The following is a 17228-nucleotide window of genomic DNA, read 5'->3' as shown; positions in this document are numbered from 1 at the left end:
TTTCCATGATGATTTTCATTGGATTCTGATGAGCGCACCAAAAGGGCAACTAAAACATTTTCCCTCTACAAACACAATGCAAAGTTTTGATTTGATTATCGTTGTGTTAGTGTCCGCAACATTCACTCGCATCATTAGCGAACAAATTAAGCGTTCAATGAGGCCGCGTCGTGACAAAGTGAAAAATGCGGATGCTCATTTGCCGCAAAGATAACATCTGTGAAGACGATTTATAAAACAAATGTCTCGAAAAAAACAGGCGGCAGGAATGTTGTTGCATTGTTTACAGACTGTGTTTGCGTGTGTGTACGTGTGTGTTTGAAAGGGAGGTGGACAAACAGCAATTTAGTCCCGCCGGGCGTAAACCAGAAGATACATTTGTTTGGTTATCCCACACACGCATTTAGAAGCAGCTGACTGCAGCATCAGGGGAATCAAATCAAATAGGACTCATTTTGTTTCATTTCTGGCATTCTTATTAATCTGTTCACGTTCCTTGTCCGGGATTCGACCTGGCAATCAAAACAGAGCGATAATATCTTTGTTTGGGAATCATTTTAGCAAAATGAATATCCAACATGGCCTCCCTGTGTGGAGTTGGCTGGTGGTGGCTGTAAACTGTGCCCCCCCTTGGTGTTATTGGATAACGATTTGAGGCGCCATGTTGTACCGTTTCTTTTTAAAAACGACAAACAAGATGGGGTTAACGTCGAGGAATAAGCAGATACTGCAAATAGAAGAAATAAAGATGAATATTTGGCAAGATTGTCCGCAGTGATTGCTCCATGTTTTGGCAACAGAGACTCTCCACACTTTTGAAATCAGACTGTTGAGCAATCATGAAAACGAGTTTGCAGTGTGAAGGTTCAGTTGTGTTGGACGAGCCTTAGAAAAATCGGCACAAATGAAATAATACCCGGGTGGTGGTGACATTTAATCAAAGACCCCTAATTGATAGACGAGTACTTTTCGGACATGTCGGTGCCCGCCGCTGAGTTGTGTTCAAACGCGAGGTGAAAATCCAAGCGTGTCATACGTCTCGCTGTCCTGTCAGGGTGTCGTGGTGGGCTCGAAATAGCTCATTCCTCTGTGTCGCCTCTCACTCTTTCCTCCCACACCGTTCAGCTCGCGGATGCAGTCCTCCCGCCTGAGCGGCCCACGCTGTTGTTGAATGACGGTTTTGTCTTCGGATGACACATGACAACCCCCCCCCCCCTTTTTTTCCCGTTTTATGTCTTTATTCTGTCTTGTCTCCTATTCCTGCTAAGCATCCTGTATCTTTTCACACAACAAAGAATGGTAAACAGTACAAGTGGTAGTTTGTGAGACTGTGTAGACACACACACACACACACACACACACACACACACACACACACACACACACACACACACACACACACACACACCACCAAGTCACTAAAACATCCGCAATAAATCATTTAGCGCGCCTTGGGTTTTGAGAAAACGATGACATCATCAGGATGGCAAACGTACACATTTCTCTGTCGAGTGAATAATGCCCCAGTTGATATTTTCAACTCTGTTGCCATGGCAAACCTGGAACAATACGATTTTAATTCCTTCCCCACACATTTATTTACCGCGATACATATTTTCTTTCATCGTTTCAAAACGAGAAAGCTGGAGTGAAAAGTGACTCTGACTTTGTTCTTGAAACTGCTCAGTTTTGTTTGACGCTGTCCATATGGATCTTCCGAGATCACGCTGGTTTACTTCGTGTTGATATATATCTTCACATTTTGACGCGCACGGCGGCGGACTCGAGAGAGGATGTGTCGGCCACGAGCGAACAAAAGACAGCCGCAGTATGAGCTCATCCGTGAAATAGGTGAGCTCATATTTTGTGCCTGCTGTTAAATAGAACGTCTGACAACCGTGGCTCGGTAGAAACTTGCTCTTGGATGGCACGTATTTTATCCATACTGAAGACTAGATGGATGGATGGATGGATAGATGGATAGATAGATCAAACTAATGAGTAGTGTATTGATACACAGAGAGAAACGGATAAACGGCTTTGCACTTGGAGCTGAGATAACAATCACGCGCGTCAGAGAGCTGTACACGGATTTCTCTCGCTCCTACACACTGAGTCATCCGTCCTCTCTCGGCTACATCTTTTCATCTTTTTTTTTTTCTTCCTCTCGCTTTCTTTGTCTGTGCATAGCACATTTGAAGAGAGGCTCTGGCTCAGACAGACAACCTGTGACCCCACGCAGACTTATGCAACAATAGGCTTCATTTATAAAAAAACAAAACTAAATGTGTATGCAACAAAAGCATCGGGTTCGTTCGGCCTGCTGATGCTCGGGGAGCAAAGAGGTTGCGGTCATCGTTTTTTAAAGCAAGGAAAAAAATAGGCGTGGTTCGATTTAGTTCTGCCTCTTGAGATCCAAACAGGGACCTATAAAAAAAATGCACCCCGATTGCCTAGGCACTTTTATCGCAGGTGAAATCGCTTTTCACGCTTGACCGGCTGCCAAAATGTGAAAATCGCTCGCACGGCGCTTTAATCATAAAAGACAATACCGGGTCAGTGTGTTTGTGGGTCTATGACAGGGCCAGCATTGAGCGCAACACAATGGTGCCGGCGTGTACTGTCACAGTCTCACGTCAGTGAACTACTTCCTCTTCCCCTCCCAATGCTTGTCGCTTCTTTGGTAAGAAGCCCAAGCCGCGTGGTTCTGATCTTAGTTGCAGTGTTCTATGGTGCTACTCTGGGTTCCCACTAGCGAAGGGGAAAATGAAGCTTCAAATTTGCTTCATAAACCAGTTGTTGTACTTTTTGACTCCTCTAGATGGCGCTCTGTTCAACATTGCGCTGAAAGCACAATGACTTATTTCTTCGTCCCCAACCGTGCCTTCTGGAGGAGTAAAAAAATACAACTGGTTCATGAAGCAAATTTGAAGCTTCATTTAGGAAGTTTCCACCGGTTAGCTATCTTGAACAGTTGTTTGTTATTCGATTGTCGATTTGGAGCCAAACTGTTTCCTGTCAACATTTTACAATGCTATTGTCCCGCTAGCCGTTTAGCCCAACGCTATCTTATCATCAGCAGTCTCCGATGTAGTGTATGCTAATGTGTGTTGGCTTGTCTGCTCCCTGGAGGTTGCGGGGAGTGAATTCACTTCGCAGGAATGCACAGCTGAGTCGAGCTGTTGTTCCACCAAAACACCTTTTGTAACGGTTTTGGGTAATAGCTCGCTTACCGTCGCGCAACGCTGCCGCTCGGCTGCTTGCCGTGTCAGATTGAGCCACCTGCTGCGAGCCGTGCACCAAAATAGTTTTTAAATGTACCTTCTGTGTTATTATTCATTCGAACTTTAAATTGAGTCGTCATGTAACAGAATGAATAATTATTGCTTTTTGTCCGAGCTCTAATAAGTTGCCAGCCAAGTGAAGTCCTCACAGTAATCTTATTATATTGTTAGTGTTATCTTTCCGGAGGTGTTCCTAATGTCGTGGCCAGCGAACGCTTCCTCACAAGAACATCTCCCATCATGTCCTCCTGGCATGAGAACACTTCGCTCTCAGCCGCCTACACTCGTTTCCAGAAATAGGCAAATATTCCGCGGGAAGCATGACGGACACGGCGGAGGAGCCGTGCACCTTGACAAGGCGGTAAACCGCCACCGTAAAATCGTATCATGTCGATCGAGAACACACGTGGCACCCCGAGTGCATTTTCGTTCAGCTCGAATCAGCCGAAAAATGGACGTCCCCCTTTTAAAAGAATGGATCCGCATCAATCACGATCAATGTCGATTTACTTCCGTCTGAATTTCGATTCCGATATCCCAGGAAGGAGATGTCGTGATAACAAACCCCAAGAGCACATTTACCCGCGTTGTTTACCTAATGATGCTCGTGTGCTAAAATACCCACAGAGGGACAGAAGTGCGGATAGCGCCAATTAAAGGGTGGCGTCGTCATAGCGACGGGTCGAGCAGGCCAAGTCTGAAGTTTTAGCCGCCTGTCCTTTTTCTTCTTGTGCTCTTTTTGTTACCTTAACTGCAGCAATTGCAACCAAAGCAGCTTCGGCAAATTTTCTTTTTTCTTTCCCCTCGGGCAGCTGTGCCCTTGTCAGTGTTAGCACGGCAGACACAAGTGGCGGGGGGGATTGGCCCCCCCACGTCCACACTCTTTCACCATATTTCTTTTACAAAATGGCCGTACTTCATCGTTCGCACAGAGAGCTAGAAAGAGGAAGTGTGATTCTTTTTGATTCCCCTGACCTTCCTTTTTTTTTTTTTTTTCTTCAGTCTGATGCAAGTCTTGGCAGGTCAAACATGTAAAGTGAAGCAATTAGTTGGCCTGTGTCAGCGATTTTTTTTTTTTTTTTTTTTTGGTAACTGTGCTTTTTCTGTTGCCTTCTCTGCACTCGACTCTGGCATCATTTTGTTGTCTGTACTGAATGTACTGTTGTGAAAGGCTGGATTATTGCTACACTTGTGTGTGTTATTTATTTATATATATATATATATATATATATATATATATATATATATACATATATATATATATATATACTATATATATATATATATATAGTACATGCAGACAAGTACAGGCTGGTAGGCAGACGCCAGATCAACCGAGTAGGAGGAGGAAGACTGGCTGACAAGTTAACACAGAGGTTGCATATTGCTGTTACGCAACCGCAGACGCGAAGGTGGCAACTCGATAGCGTAGGTGGGCTCCTTATGTGACGTGTGTGTGTGTGTGTGTGTTCTGTGGGGATTTATCTTTGCCCAGCAGGCACCATATGGTCCAAAGTGTAGACTTCCTCAAAACAACACACACATGCGCAACTGCAAAAACAAAGCGTATCAACAATACATATGAAGAAAAGAACCATAGATAGCAAAATAGTCAGACTTTGAATATTTTCATGTAAATGTCATACAGAACTAAAAAAATAAAAAAGTAACTCCTGACTGGAACTTTGAGAAAAGATGCCCCTAGAACAGCAGGGGTTGGTGGGGGGTCCACTAAGCCCCTCAAGGTCCATATGGCCAAGAGGGATTCAACACCCAACTTATCAAATTAGTATTATTAGACAATTTTGACTAAAGTGGGTTGAACACGACATAAATGCCAGATTTTTTTTTTTTTTGTATCAGGATCAGTTTCATGATCACAAACAACCAAAAACAAATCATTTGAAAATACAACCCACCGCTACGTTGTATTTTTTTTTTTTAGTCACACTTATTTTCCACAAATTGCGTAACATTTGGCGACGAAGACGGATCAGCACTTTGCAACCTTGGTAGGAATATTTTATTCAAGACTATCAGCCCTTGGAATCTCTCGATGAACCATTCATGTAAACGTCAAAGTAAAAAAAATGAATAGCAATTTATGTTTTCTTGTGCTCCACGTGCTTTTGTAACCTTCAAATCGGTTGCTCTCCTCCATCTTGACTTTAGTTTCTCTCTCCCAGCCTTCTTGATATGCTCAGTCTTGATATTGCCTTCCTTGTCCTAATTGGCGCACAAGTCATTACAGTTGACATTTCACACATTAAATATCAATCAGCTGGGCTCTAATCGCACTTGCAAAAGGGAAACAAATCTCACGGGAGGCATTTGGCGGCCTGGAAATCTGATTTAGTCAACATTTGTCCTTCTGTCAAATGAATACGGAGCACCAACCGAAAAGGCGAACGCGCACGTTTGCTGAGATGAGAGATGGGGAGAGCAACACGCGCTGTAGCTAAATGGGGGCAAAGCAGATGAAACGGCGAGTCTGCCTGGGGCCAACGCAGCTCCAAAACGTATTTAGGAACGGGATAAAAAAATATTAGGATGGACTATTAAATAGGGGAATGATGACATCATCTTGAAAAACAATGAAGTTACGCCAACACTTAAAATTGAAATAAATATTGCTAAATGAAATGTTCTTTATAATAATACAAATTTATTATTTCTAAAAAACACAAAATACATTTAATCTTTTGGGTAATTTATATCATAGTTGAAAATGTTAAATGTATAATTTGCGTCTTAAAATTATTTAAAAAAAATGAACATTAATGAAATATAAACAATAGTTTAACAATCTCAATATTTTCAAAAACGTTTCAACATATCTTTTACATTTATTTTTGTATCTGCATAGTTAGTAAAATACATTTGTAGTCATATTTAACATTAGAAATATTTTCAAAATATCCTTAAAAATGATTACGAATATTTTTAGAAAATTTTTAAAAGTTTTTAAAAATTAAAAAGTTTTAAGAAATAGTTTATTTTCTTTTATTCTTAGGAGTACACATTGACTGAAATCCAATAAAGGGGTTCCAATAGCTGTCAATGAAGAAAAATGTGAGCGTTAAAAGTCCCAGTCAGGGCACCGGAATTGTGGATCCACCCATCCTTCCTGTCAGCACCGCGCTCGTCACTTGATACCATCGACGCTATTCAGTGTCATGTCACATGTGACAATTATCTTGGAGTGCTTCTTTCGCACGTCCTCACAATGAAGTCATTCACCACACAAGTTGGCCGCTGATATTGCAAAACTCTCTCTCGCGCTTTCTTAATATAATGTTCATACTTATGTTGGATACACACACTTTCACTGCACCCTAATTGTAAACATTCCTCTTCGGAGTAAGCCAAACACTTGGGGCAGCAGCTGCTTTCTGAAAACAAAAATGTGGGTGCAGCCAAAATTTGCTGTGTGGCCCAGCGGCGCTAATGTGGGTCACGAGGCCGCCGATTCTCAGTGTCACACGAGACTTCCTCTTCCATTGCTCCACGCAGGATATGAACAATTTCCTGCGGGATTTGCCGCTGCAAAATTCCCATAAACGTCAACAACTGGGGCATTTTTAACGATTAGGTCATAAAAGACGACGATGCCAACAAATAAATCCAAGTATGATGAAAGTGTGGAAGAACTTGCACTTTTTCTTGATAGAGTAAGAACATTTTCATTTTACTGTAGTAACATTTTGATCATGGGTGCAGTGAAAGCTTTTAAAAAGCTCCAAGTTAAAAAAAACAAACAAACAATCTTTTGCCCGTGATACTGGCCTATTGTAGCATCTCTGTCATTGCCATGGCAACGTTCTCTCACAGTCAGTGTTTGAGCAGCCAGGACACCGCTCGTGCTACATGTTATTGTTCCCAGTTGTGCCCGGGAGTAATAAAAGTCGTGGAGCAATAAAAACACACAAAAAAAAAAAAACATTCTTCCTTACTGTTGCTTTAACAGTAAAACAACAATGAAGCGGCCTGGCCGATAGCTTCAATGTTATGCTAATGCTGCCGCTGTAAAAGCTCCAACTCTGCTGGAAAGCGAGGCGGCTGATGTTATAGATTGCAGGGGGAAGTCAAATAACGTTTTACACAGAATCTCCGAAAACATTCTTCTCGTGTAAATAAACTTGATTTGTCTGAATTGACAAAGAGCTTTTTCGTTTTTTCACTCCCACCTCATTTGCCTGCCGCTCAGGTTACGAAAGACACGTGTAAAATGTGCCCGAGGAACCAAGTTTGATCATGAATCACAACTCCTGACTTGGCTGGGCGGGGGTGAGTCGAAGGAAGAACAGCGTGTGGAGATAAGCAAACACCTCAGCAGCAATATGACAGGGGAAGGAATGCGGGGAGGAAAGGAGGCGATGGAAGATGATGGAAAGAGGAGCACAACCCGTCCGGGGGGGCCGGGTAGGAAGGTCAGGGATGTCGCGGCACGTTAGTCACAATGCGGGACGGGGTTGCTGTGGTGACAGCGCGGTACGGATGAGGTGGTGGGAAGCGCTCACGTGACTCAGGCCCCGGAGGAGGCTCCTCCGATTCCTCTTGTACTAGATGACGATGGGGTGGGGGAAAGCAGGAAGAGTCGGGGTCAAATGCGGTATTTTTCTCAGCAAATACGATCCATGATTATGCTACAGACGTTTGCATTGCAAATCTTTTTCCGATAAAATCAATGGAAAAGTCAATCCGTTCGAACCTCCCTTGAGGAAAAAACAAAAAAATATATATGTTGTTCAACAAAGAAAATAAAATATATTAATATATATAAAGAATATAATATAAAAATATAAATTTATTTAATAAAAATGTGTAACAGCAACTAAAAGTAAATCAAATGTATATAATTAAACAGTATGGCCATCCTCATTAATTCATTGGAACTCCTTTGGTGTGCGTAAATTGGCCACCGTGGGCAGTATAGTACTGTCATGCAGAGACAAAGAAGAGTTGCACAACTACAGTGAGTGACCCAGTAAGTCAGGATAAATGTTTTAATTACAGTAAACTCCCCTCCAAGTTTGCCTTCACGCTATTTTCACGATTAATAACAGTTTTGGGTGTGTAATTCCACTGTCAAACACTAGATGGTGTAACATTAGGTCGGCAAGAAGCGGAGTACCCCACCCAAGCACATGTATAAATAGTAGGGGTGTAACGATACATCGATACACATAGATTAATCGATATAATGCTCTACGATTTATTGGCATCGATGCTAAAGGTAAACATCGATTTATATCGCCGTGTTTGACCTCGGACATTAGACGCGACTTTATTTTGAAATCCAGTTCAAGTAGTGCGCGGCGTTGCTGCACATGAAAGGGGAGTCGACAACTAGTACGCGGCTCCTGGGCTGGTGCTATGGCTCGTGTCCAAAAAGATGAGGAAATTGGCTCCCCTTTAGGCTTCAAGTCATTCTTTGGAAGCATTTTGGATTCCAAAGAAAAGATGGCTCAACGTACAAGACACGTGCAGTTTGTAAATCCTGCCATGCGGTGATCAAATATTCAGGGAGCACAAATCCTGCCGCACATTTAAAGAAAAAACACGACATCAAAGTTCAGTGTTAAAGCAATTTGTATACTACAATACTCTTGTAATTTCCTAAATAAAGACTTTGCAGTACCTTGTTGATTTTGCGTATGAATTGTTATAAATCAGGATATTGTTCTATATTTTTTATTAAAAAAAAAATAAAAATCGATCGTAGAGCACTATATCGCAATATATCGTGAATGAATCGCAGCAGGCTTTAAGATATCGGCAAATATCGTATCGTAGTTCTTTATATCGATATTATATCGTATCGTGACAAAACCCGCAATTTACACCCCTAATAGCATATTTAAAATAAACTGAAGTTAACCAAAGAAAGAAACAAATAGATTGGTAACTCAAGACCAAACCATCCTCGACATGAGGATGCTATTCTTCTGTCGTCTAGTCCTAACCATCATGGTGGAGCCAGAGGTTCGGGGAGCGCGTCTATCATTATATTCCAGATGAGAAACTCCCAGAGAGCTATCACGCGACATAGGCCCTTATGCGGTTTCGGCCTAGAATCATGCGCAATTACCCGAAAAGCAGAGACTCATCCTTCCTTTCTCTAAATGCATGTGTGCACTTAAAATGGTTACGTACGGCCGTCTGGAGCCAGGCAGGCCTCGGATTGCGCGTGCGTCGCTACTAAATAAAACGACAAGGAAATGTTCCAAACCATAAGTCCCGTGGCAGCGAGTGAAACCACACCCAAACCGCAGCGACTCTGTCAGTCGCTCTGAAAGCAACACAGAGTTGAGTAAAGACCTTAAGACCCTAAACACTCTTAGGATGCTTTGACACCAAAATGTTTTTTTACCCTGTGGTTCATTTGGACAGGTGGGAACACAGCAAACAAACTGATAGCGACTAACCCGACCGGTCTTTCAGAAAGACGTGGTCACGGCGTGGTTCCAAAGGCAATCGAGCGCACTCCTTTTTACCCCAAACATCTTTGAAACCTGTTTGGATTCTGTCATGTAGCCAGCAGGACCAAGAAAGGTATTCTCGATAAGATCTAATCACGCTCCAAAATCGTCATGGTGACGTGAAGGGAATCGATACGTCTTTTTAGCGTATCATGTCGGTTGGCTATTTTCTTGTTTGCGGTTTTCCGGTGGCTTTTCCAGATCGTTCTAATCATGACAATATCAACAACGGCTAGTCCGTAGCCAAACATTCCTCTTTGTGTATTTGACAATAAGAGAAGTGTGCGATTTTTAGTATGCGGAAACCAACCAAGGAACGGACACTGCCTAAAAACTGATTTCAGACCCGGAGCGAGCGAACAACTATACTTGAGTGAAACTACGTTTTCCCGGCAATTATATCGTCACCGCGTTCTGCCTAATCGGTCATTGTTGAAAACGTGATGGCCGTGTCACCGAACAAAAGCTACTAATCCACACGGGGATGTTACAAGTAACCGGACCAGTCCAACCGGATCCTTTGGCCTACTTTCTTTTTTCGGTGTTCCGTAATTCCAAAATGGGCATAGGTGCATTTAAGGCTGTCCAGATCCATCTCGCGACACATCGGGGATGATGAAGTACTTTGTTGCTTAAGTATTCACTGCAATTCTTTGGGTAGAATCTCCCAATAACTGAATTCACAAATGTGCAAAATTAGCTCGTCACATCCATAGCACTCCCGGCTAAAAACATGCCCAGACATGACAGCGTGCGGAATGTTGGGAATGGGAGGAATTCAGGGGCATTCCCATTCGAGCTCCACAGGGAGAAACGCCGCTCCCCGACTCGCCGGGGGAAACGGAGCGACCGTCAGCTCAAACAGACCGACCCTTGTCAGGTCGAACAAGTCTCGGCTTCTTTGCGGGAAGTAGCGCAGCAGAAATTCTGAATAGGGGAAGAAAGACAAACAGGAAGTGGTTCTTTCCACACTTTGCTACGGCGAAGCACGCATAAACGACGGTTGGGGATATTTAAAAGGGCGGCAAGAACCCTTCTGGTGAAAAGATTTACTTAGTCCGGAAGTTAAACAATTGTGAGATGGATCAAAATTGTTGTCGTCGGGCAAAAAAAATAAAAAAATCTGCCTGACCTCACTTAAGATCTCAGCAAATCACACGGGACTTACACAAATCTCCTGAGACCTTAGCAAATCTTCTGAGACTTTGACTCTGTGAGCATCTGAAGGATTAACTCCACTTTTCTGGAAAAATACATTGGAAAAAGTCAAAATGTCTGAGTTGAAAAAAACTATGCTTCAAAATCTAAGTAGTATCTTCTATTGTCAGCCTCTCAACAATAACGTACTATTATAATCTACTTGCCATTTTTGGTTCCATTTTTAATCTTCAAAGTGGACCCCGTTTTATTCGTTGTCGGTAGCGAGAAAGCACTGCTCGCATCGCACTTGCACTAACATCGCTGACCACGATGGCCAGGCTAAATCAACTCGTGTTGTCACTTTAGATTTAACGCAGATGCTGCACAGGCGTTTTTGTTTTTTCTTTTGGGCTTAATTATCGGCGTTGGGTAACTCGATGAAGGGAGGCTAATACAGTTAGGAGGAATGCCAAAGAGCTACAGCCAGTGGAGAAAAGAAAACCGCAAGCTTGTACACAACAGAGCCTCCGAAATAGCACTCTGACGCTCGGGGAGCAGATGCAGCCTGTAATTCAGCGAGGAGTCTATATAGTGATTAAGTCTGGTGTTTTTTTTTTAAAAAAAAAAAAGGAAAATGTTTCAACGAGCCACTCATCAGGGCAACACCAGCAGAAAAGCCTGATTTATCTTTTAGCAGATCAATAAGCAGTTTTAATGCAAAGCCGGTAGTGTGTGTGGTCAAAATGGCCGCCGCCCTCGAGGCCATACCTCAGCCCAAACCCCCGTAACCATGGCAACCACATCATGTGACCGCATACAAAAAAAATGCCACTCCTTGCGATACCTAAGTCTAGGAAATATGAGGTTGAAATTAGGAAGTGAAACCCTCGAGCAGAAAGAAAAACCGGCCGCGCCGCCGTGTTCCGCCCAAAGGGCAAATTCTTCAGCTATCAGATGTTTACGCCGCAGTCGTGGCTTGAAAACGGTCAAAAGATGGAAGAGATTGTTAACGTTCACGCCATCTGGCTTAAAAGCAGCAATAAATGCTCTTATCAAGAAACAGTTTGAAGTTCATCAACTGCCGAGGTGTCACTGTATGTTGTTTTTAACTTTTATCGCAACGCCGTTCTCACCTGATTCCCCGATCAGCTCGAAGCCAAAAACGCTGACTCGAGTTTGGCGGGTAGACCACCACCCGCCGCTTCACATGACTGACATACTGACACGCACATAAATACAGCACGTGTGTAATTTGATACCTATGGTATGGATGTGAGGACGATTGAGAACGGGCTTAGAAACCAAGAGGAACCTTCAAGATGGATATCAATCGTAAATGTCGGTTTTTATGTGGCGGAAAGTTTGACCGCGAGTTAGATTATTCCGTTGGTAGCTTTACTTCCTGTTGTGTTGCGCAAACAAGCTTGTCATTTTTATGTTGAGGGAGGAAGTATTGTGAAATACCACGCTGTTTTTTTTTTTTGGTGACACTTTTGTGAAAACTTTGGTTTTAGAAGATTGTCATTAATGATCTTGCCAAATTCTAATGGTTAAGACAAAAGCTTGCCCCCCCCCCCCCCCCCCAAAAGAAGAATTGGTCATGATAAAAGCAGAACAGAAAAGGGAACAAAAGAAAGAACACAACCTGTTTTGTTTTTTTAAAAAATGCCATCTGTATTAAAAGTTCTTTTTTTTTTTTAAAACAGACCGGCCACAGTTAAAAGGCTGGTCCAAAATTCACTTTACAATCAGGATTAGATTTGTCAACACCATGTACATTATTATCATCATCACTTGTCCAACAAAATCAAAGATTGATTGAAGAGGTCTGCAAGTGGGTCGGGTGCCATTGTCGTAATGGTTCCAGTACCTGTGCGTTTCAAGACTGGACGGGGCGCTAAACACCGTCAACTCAAAGGAGAAAACCAAAACAAAAAGACCCAAACGTACAGAAGAGCACCAGTCCTGGTACAGAACACCTCTAATGCCACGCCGAGGTGTGTTGGCACTAAACAGGAACAGTTGAAGTGTGTTGGAGGTGGGATCAATTTTTTTTTTTTAAAAAGGCACTGGACACGAGGCGGTGGTCCTCACGCCAAGTCCGTTAAGATCTCCTTGTAACAAGAAGAGTTGTTGCGTTATTCCACCACCAACTTGTTAGACTTTGGAACAAAAACACTCACTTTGTACCCCGTCCAGGTTTGAGTGTGGTTATTAACAAAATATATTTTCAAAGTCTATTTCTTCTTCGTGCTTGAGGGAAAAATTTTGAGTTCCCTGATGGTCTAGAACTGGTTGGATCAGACCTCAACTGTGGACCACGCCGCAAAGATTCTCTGACCCAGCAGAATTCCTGAAGAGTGGATGGACCCCTCTCCTCGTCCTCCTCGTCTTGTTACCCCTGCAGCATTCCTCTTCATTTTTCCTCCGAGGCCAGGCTGAGACGCCAACAAGACACACTTGTTGCAACACACTGCCACAGAAAAAACAAAAACAATGGTCACTAATCAAGCCAGGACCACAAACGAGTCCCAGGATGCGGGCCAATAAAGAAACTCTGGGAGAAGCTCTGAGAAAGTGAAAAGAGCCCACGCGGTCTCATGGCGGAGAACCAACCTCCGACTTCTTTAAAAGCTAATCAAATCCCAAGAACAACCCGTCTCTTCAGTTCTGTAATCGAGTCAGAAGCTTCCTCAATCCTATCAGTGTGAAGAACAGAACAAAACAAACAAAACAAAAGAGCTGACTCAGTCTGGAAGGAGCTGGTTTCGGGACTACGAGGTCACAGGTTCATGACTAACTGGACCAAAAGGTAACTAGGTCAGTTGGAGGTTCTGCCGCCAGCGTGCCACTGAGCAAGCTTGCAAGTGTTACGTGACAAACTTTGTGTGAAAGCCTTCATAGGTAAATTAAGTCTACACTTGAGTTTAACGGGTTCCTCGGTTTTGGTTCCTACATTAGCGACATTCCAATTGTTTCAATTGCAACGTTCCATAATCCGATCTAATCTCATAATCACTTACACAATATTAGTCATAATTCCAATACGTATTTTAGGCAATGAATATGAAAAGGCACACCGAAAGCGGCAGTGGTACGTGCCTTTGTGTGCCGCGTGACATATTCTTATGCTACAATGTAAATTCATTCAGTGTTTTTCGTACAAATAATTTCTGTATTTATGATTTAACCATTATGTTCTAAACTCAGTGATATACTGCAGTCTTTTGCAACTTATTACAAATCTGGGTCACGTTGCCACCGTGGGAACGTAAACAGAGGAGTCTCATTAATTATAATTTCACATGTTAAATTACCAAGTATCATGCGTTTAGTATTGAGCAGTCACAAAATTAACTTTTCTTACGCTTAGTTTTAATCTGATCGGCCTATTTTTTCATTGGCCAGTGGGGCAGCTAAGATTCAGCCTCTTGAACTTTACCTAGCAACAAGTGGCCACGTGACCAGGAAGAAAAAACAACAAAAACAATTCTGTTTAAGTAGCTACGAGCTAGTTCCATTATGTAAAGTTTTACAATGACATTTGCCTCTGTTGACTTCGTAAGACGACATGCTGTTTACCGAGTAGTACGTTAATACATTCATCAATTAATTTATTTGAATGTTATGCTAAAAACGGGCTTCCAAACGGATCCCACCAAAAATTTGGTGGTTTCTGCCTTGGCCCCCCGGCCCCACCCTTCCACAGACTTTTCTTTTGAATTTGCCAAGTTTTTTGATCAAACAAAGGCTGATGATCACAGCCTCAGCCAAATTTATGGAAGTGTGAAGTCAAAAAAGTCACAATTATAAAAGACACAGTAGGAACGACTCGACTCACCATTGCAAAAAAAAAAAAAGCGAGCAAGACGCCAAAGTTTCCTTTACAAGATGACACAGGATGAACAACACTGGTCGTCGCCATTCGGCGTGGACGCATAGTTCATCTGGCGGACTATCTCGGCGAAAAGCTCGTCCACCGAAGTCTTGTTCTTGGCCGAGGTCTCCATGAAGGGACAGTTCCATTCGTCCGCCAGCGCCTTGCCTTCGCCGGACGACACCTCCCGTTCCCCCTCCAGGTCCACTTTGTTGCCCACCAGGATCATGGGCACCCTCTCGTACCGTTTCACCCGAATGATCTGGTCCCGCATGGGCTTGATATCCTGGAAGCTCTGCTGGTTGACCAGGCTGTAGACCAGGATGAAGCCCTGGCCGTTTTTGATGTACAAGTCTCGCATGGAGGCGAACTGCTCGGTGCCTGCCGTGTCCAGGATCTCCAAGACGGACGGCGAAGAGTCCACCTCGATCTCCTTCCGGTAGAAATCCTCTATCGTAGGGTCGTACTTCTCGATGAAGGACCCCGTCACAAACTGGACAGTCAGCGCGGATTTGCCGACTCCTCCGGAGCCGAGGACCACCACTTTGTACTCCCTCATGGTTCCCCGAGAGAGCAGCCTCGCTTCCTCGCCGCCAGCAGTTGTATTCGGAGGGGAGGGGGCTCTCCAGTCGCTGGTTTACGGGGCGTGGCTGCCGAATTAGCGCCGCTCCCGGGTGTGTGTACGGTTGCGGGGGGGGGTAAGCTCGGTTGTTCCCGAGCCACACTCAACAATAATGTCGTGACATGTCGAGTCAGTGCTAACACCAGCCGGCCTGTTGTTGTACTTGCGCCCTTCGCTTCTTCACTGTTCGCTCAAGTAAGCACACCGCGCTGGTTTCCCCCTCTCACTTTGATGTAGTCAAGCGTACTCAACAAGTCATCTACTTTCCGTTAGGCGCTTTCAAAATAAAACCATGCGTCTTGATTTATATTGGACGACCGCAGGCTATTATTGAGCATATTACAGCTTCCGGTTTTGTGCTTGCTAATTATCTCTAACCATAGCCACGGGACTAAGCTTCCTGCCCACGCAAGCGTGCGTCTGACGTCACTCAAAGTGAATACTTTGCGTCTTTTAAAGGTGCAGTAGACGCGAGAGCTACTGCTGCTGCCCCACCTTGGAGTTTCGACATCATCTCCTTGCTTACTAACTCTTGACTCACAGCATTCTTTTGTCCTGCGTGCTGTCGTGTGATGCAATTTACCAACTTTTGAGACTCAAAACAAGTGTTGTGAGATGTTCAAAACAACCTTCGGTGACTACTACAAGTCATCCTTGTGACTTTTAATTGTCAGACAAGTATCGAGGCAATAAAAAAAAAATCCCCTTACTTTTTTCCCCCCAAGATATAACCTCCGTTATTAAGTCCCAAACTTCTAATATGCCATAAACCTCTTGTTCAACAAGCAGGGCCGGAGCTACGCCTGATCATTCTCTGGCCACCCCACATCAAGATGAAATTTTTGGTCCTTCTGACTCCTGCCATTTAAAAATGTATCGCATATCCTTAGATCATTTGATACCAGAATTAATTTAAGTGTAAAAGACAAGGGTGCTGTGATTACTTTTTATAGGTCAAGTCTCTCATCCAACAAGTCTGCTTGACTGAAAATTTCTCACACACTTGCACAAAAATTCCATTGCCACCTCAGAGTCAAGTGAGTCTTGTGACCGCAGCGTGTGACACAGCAGGCTTTGTTGTTGCCATCTAAAAAACTTTTGGCCGTATATGAAGCAACACGCCGGTCGTGGCTTCCGTTCACTAAATTGCGCAATGATCGCTGTCAGATTAGTATCAGGACCATATATTAATATATATATTTTTCATTTTTATTTTCACACAATCAACTGTCAAGTGTGACGTTATTGCATGCTCGGGTTAGGTAAATGTTGTTGCTTCACGTGTTCCGGATCAGTTATGATTCAAAGCCCAGCTGCCGTGACTTCATCACCTCCGGAGGAGGCAGCTGGATCGATAGTTTTAATTTGTCCACAAATCAACAGTCGAGCGCACACACACACGCGCACAGATAAAATCACATACGGAAACACACAGTCATAAATACACACATCAGCCTGAATCACAAGCGTGAGTCACCGAGGCTCAATTTCCATACAAGCATAATCATTAACATTGACTTGGGTCAAACATGTGGATTGTCCCGAGGCTAATGAGATCTCCGGCACGAATCGTGTGGTGCTGTCAGGCGGAGGTGGCGCTTACTTTCACGCCGCCTAATCGGGCCTTGGATCTCTAACGCCGCTGTGCTAAATGCTCAAAAAGTGAGTGACGGTCACTTCAAACTTTAATGGGTCACATCTCTCACTCGTAAAGTCTGACTTTCCTACACAAATCTCTGTAATATATATATTTTTAAATCCTTCAGCTCACCCTCATTTCCCCTGCACGTTGTAATTGAAAAATGAAGTACACTGGCCCCTTG

General features: G+C 43.5%; 1 protein-coding gene across 1 annotated transcript; it reads right to left on the bottom strand.

Moving 5' to 3' along the window:
- Positions 1-12554: 12554 nt before the first annotated feature.
- On the bottom strand, positions 12555-15630 carry LOC133155044 (ras-related protein Rap-2b). The gene is made up of 2 exons (XM_061280001.1): positions 14748-15630; positions 12555-13379 (listed from the first exon to the last, which is right to left on the bottom strand). Exon 1 carries the CDS (start codon positions 15340-15342, stop codon positions 14791-14793), a length of 552 nt encoding a protein of 183 aa, XP_061135985.1. The 5' UTR covers positions 15343-15630; the 3' UTR covers positions 12555-13379; positions 14748-14790.
- Positions 15631-17228: the final 1598 nt, after the last annotated feature.

This window comes from Syngnathus typhle, linkage group LG6 (genome assembly GCF_033458585.1).
Source record: "Syngnathus typhle isolate RoL2023-S1 ecotype Sweden linkage group LG6, RoL_Styp_1.0, whole genome shotgun sequence".
Taxonomy (NCBI): Eukaryota; Metazoa; Chordata; class Actinopteri; order Syngnathiformes; family Syngnathidae; genus Syngnathus; species Syngnathus typhle.
The sequence above is the reverse complement of the archived record's forward strand: the minus strand, read 5'-3'. Positions and strand labels throughout refer to the sequence as shown.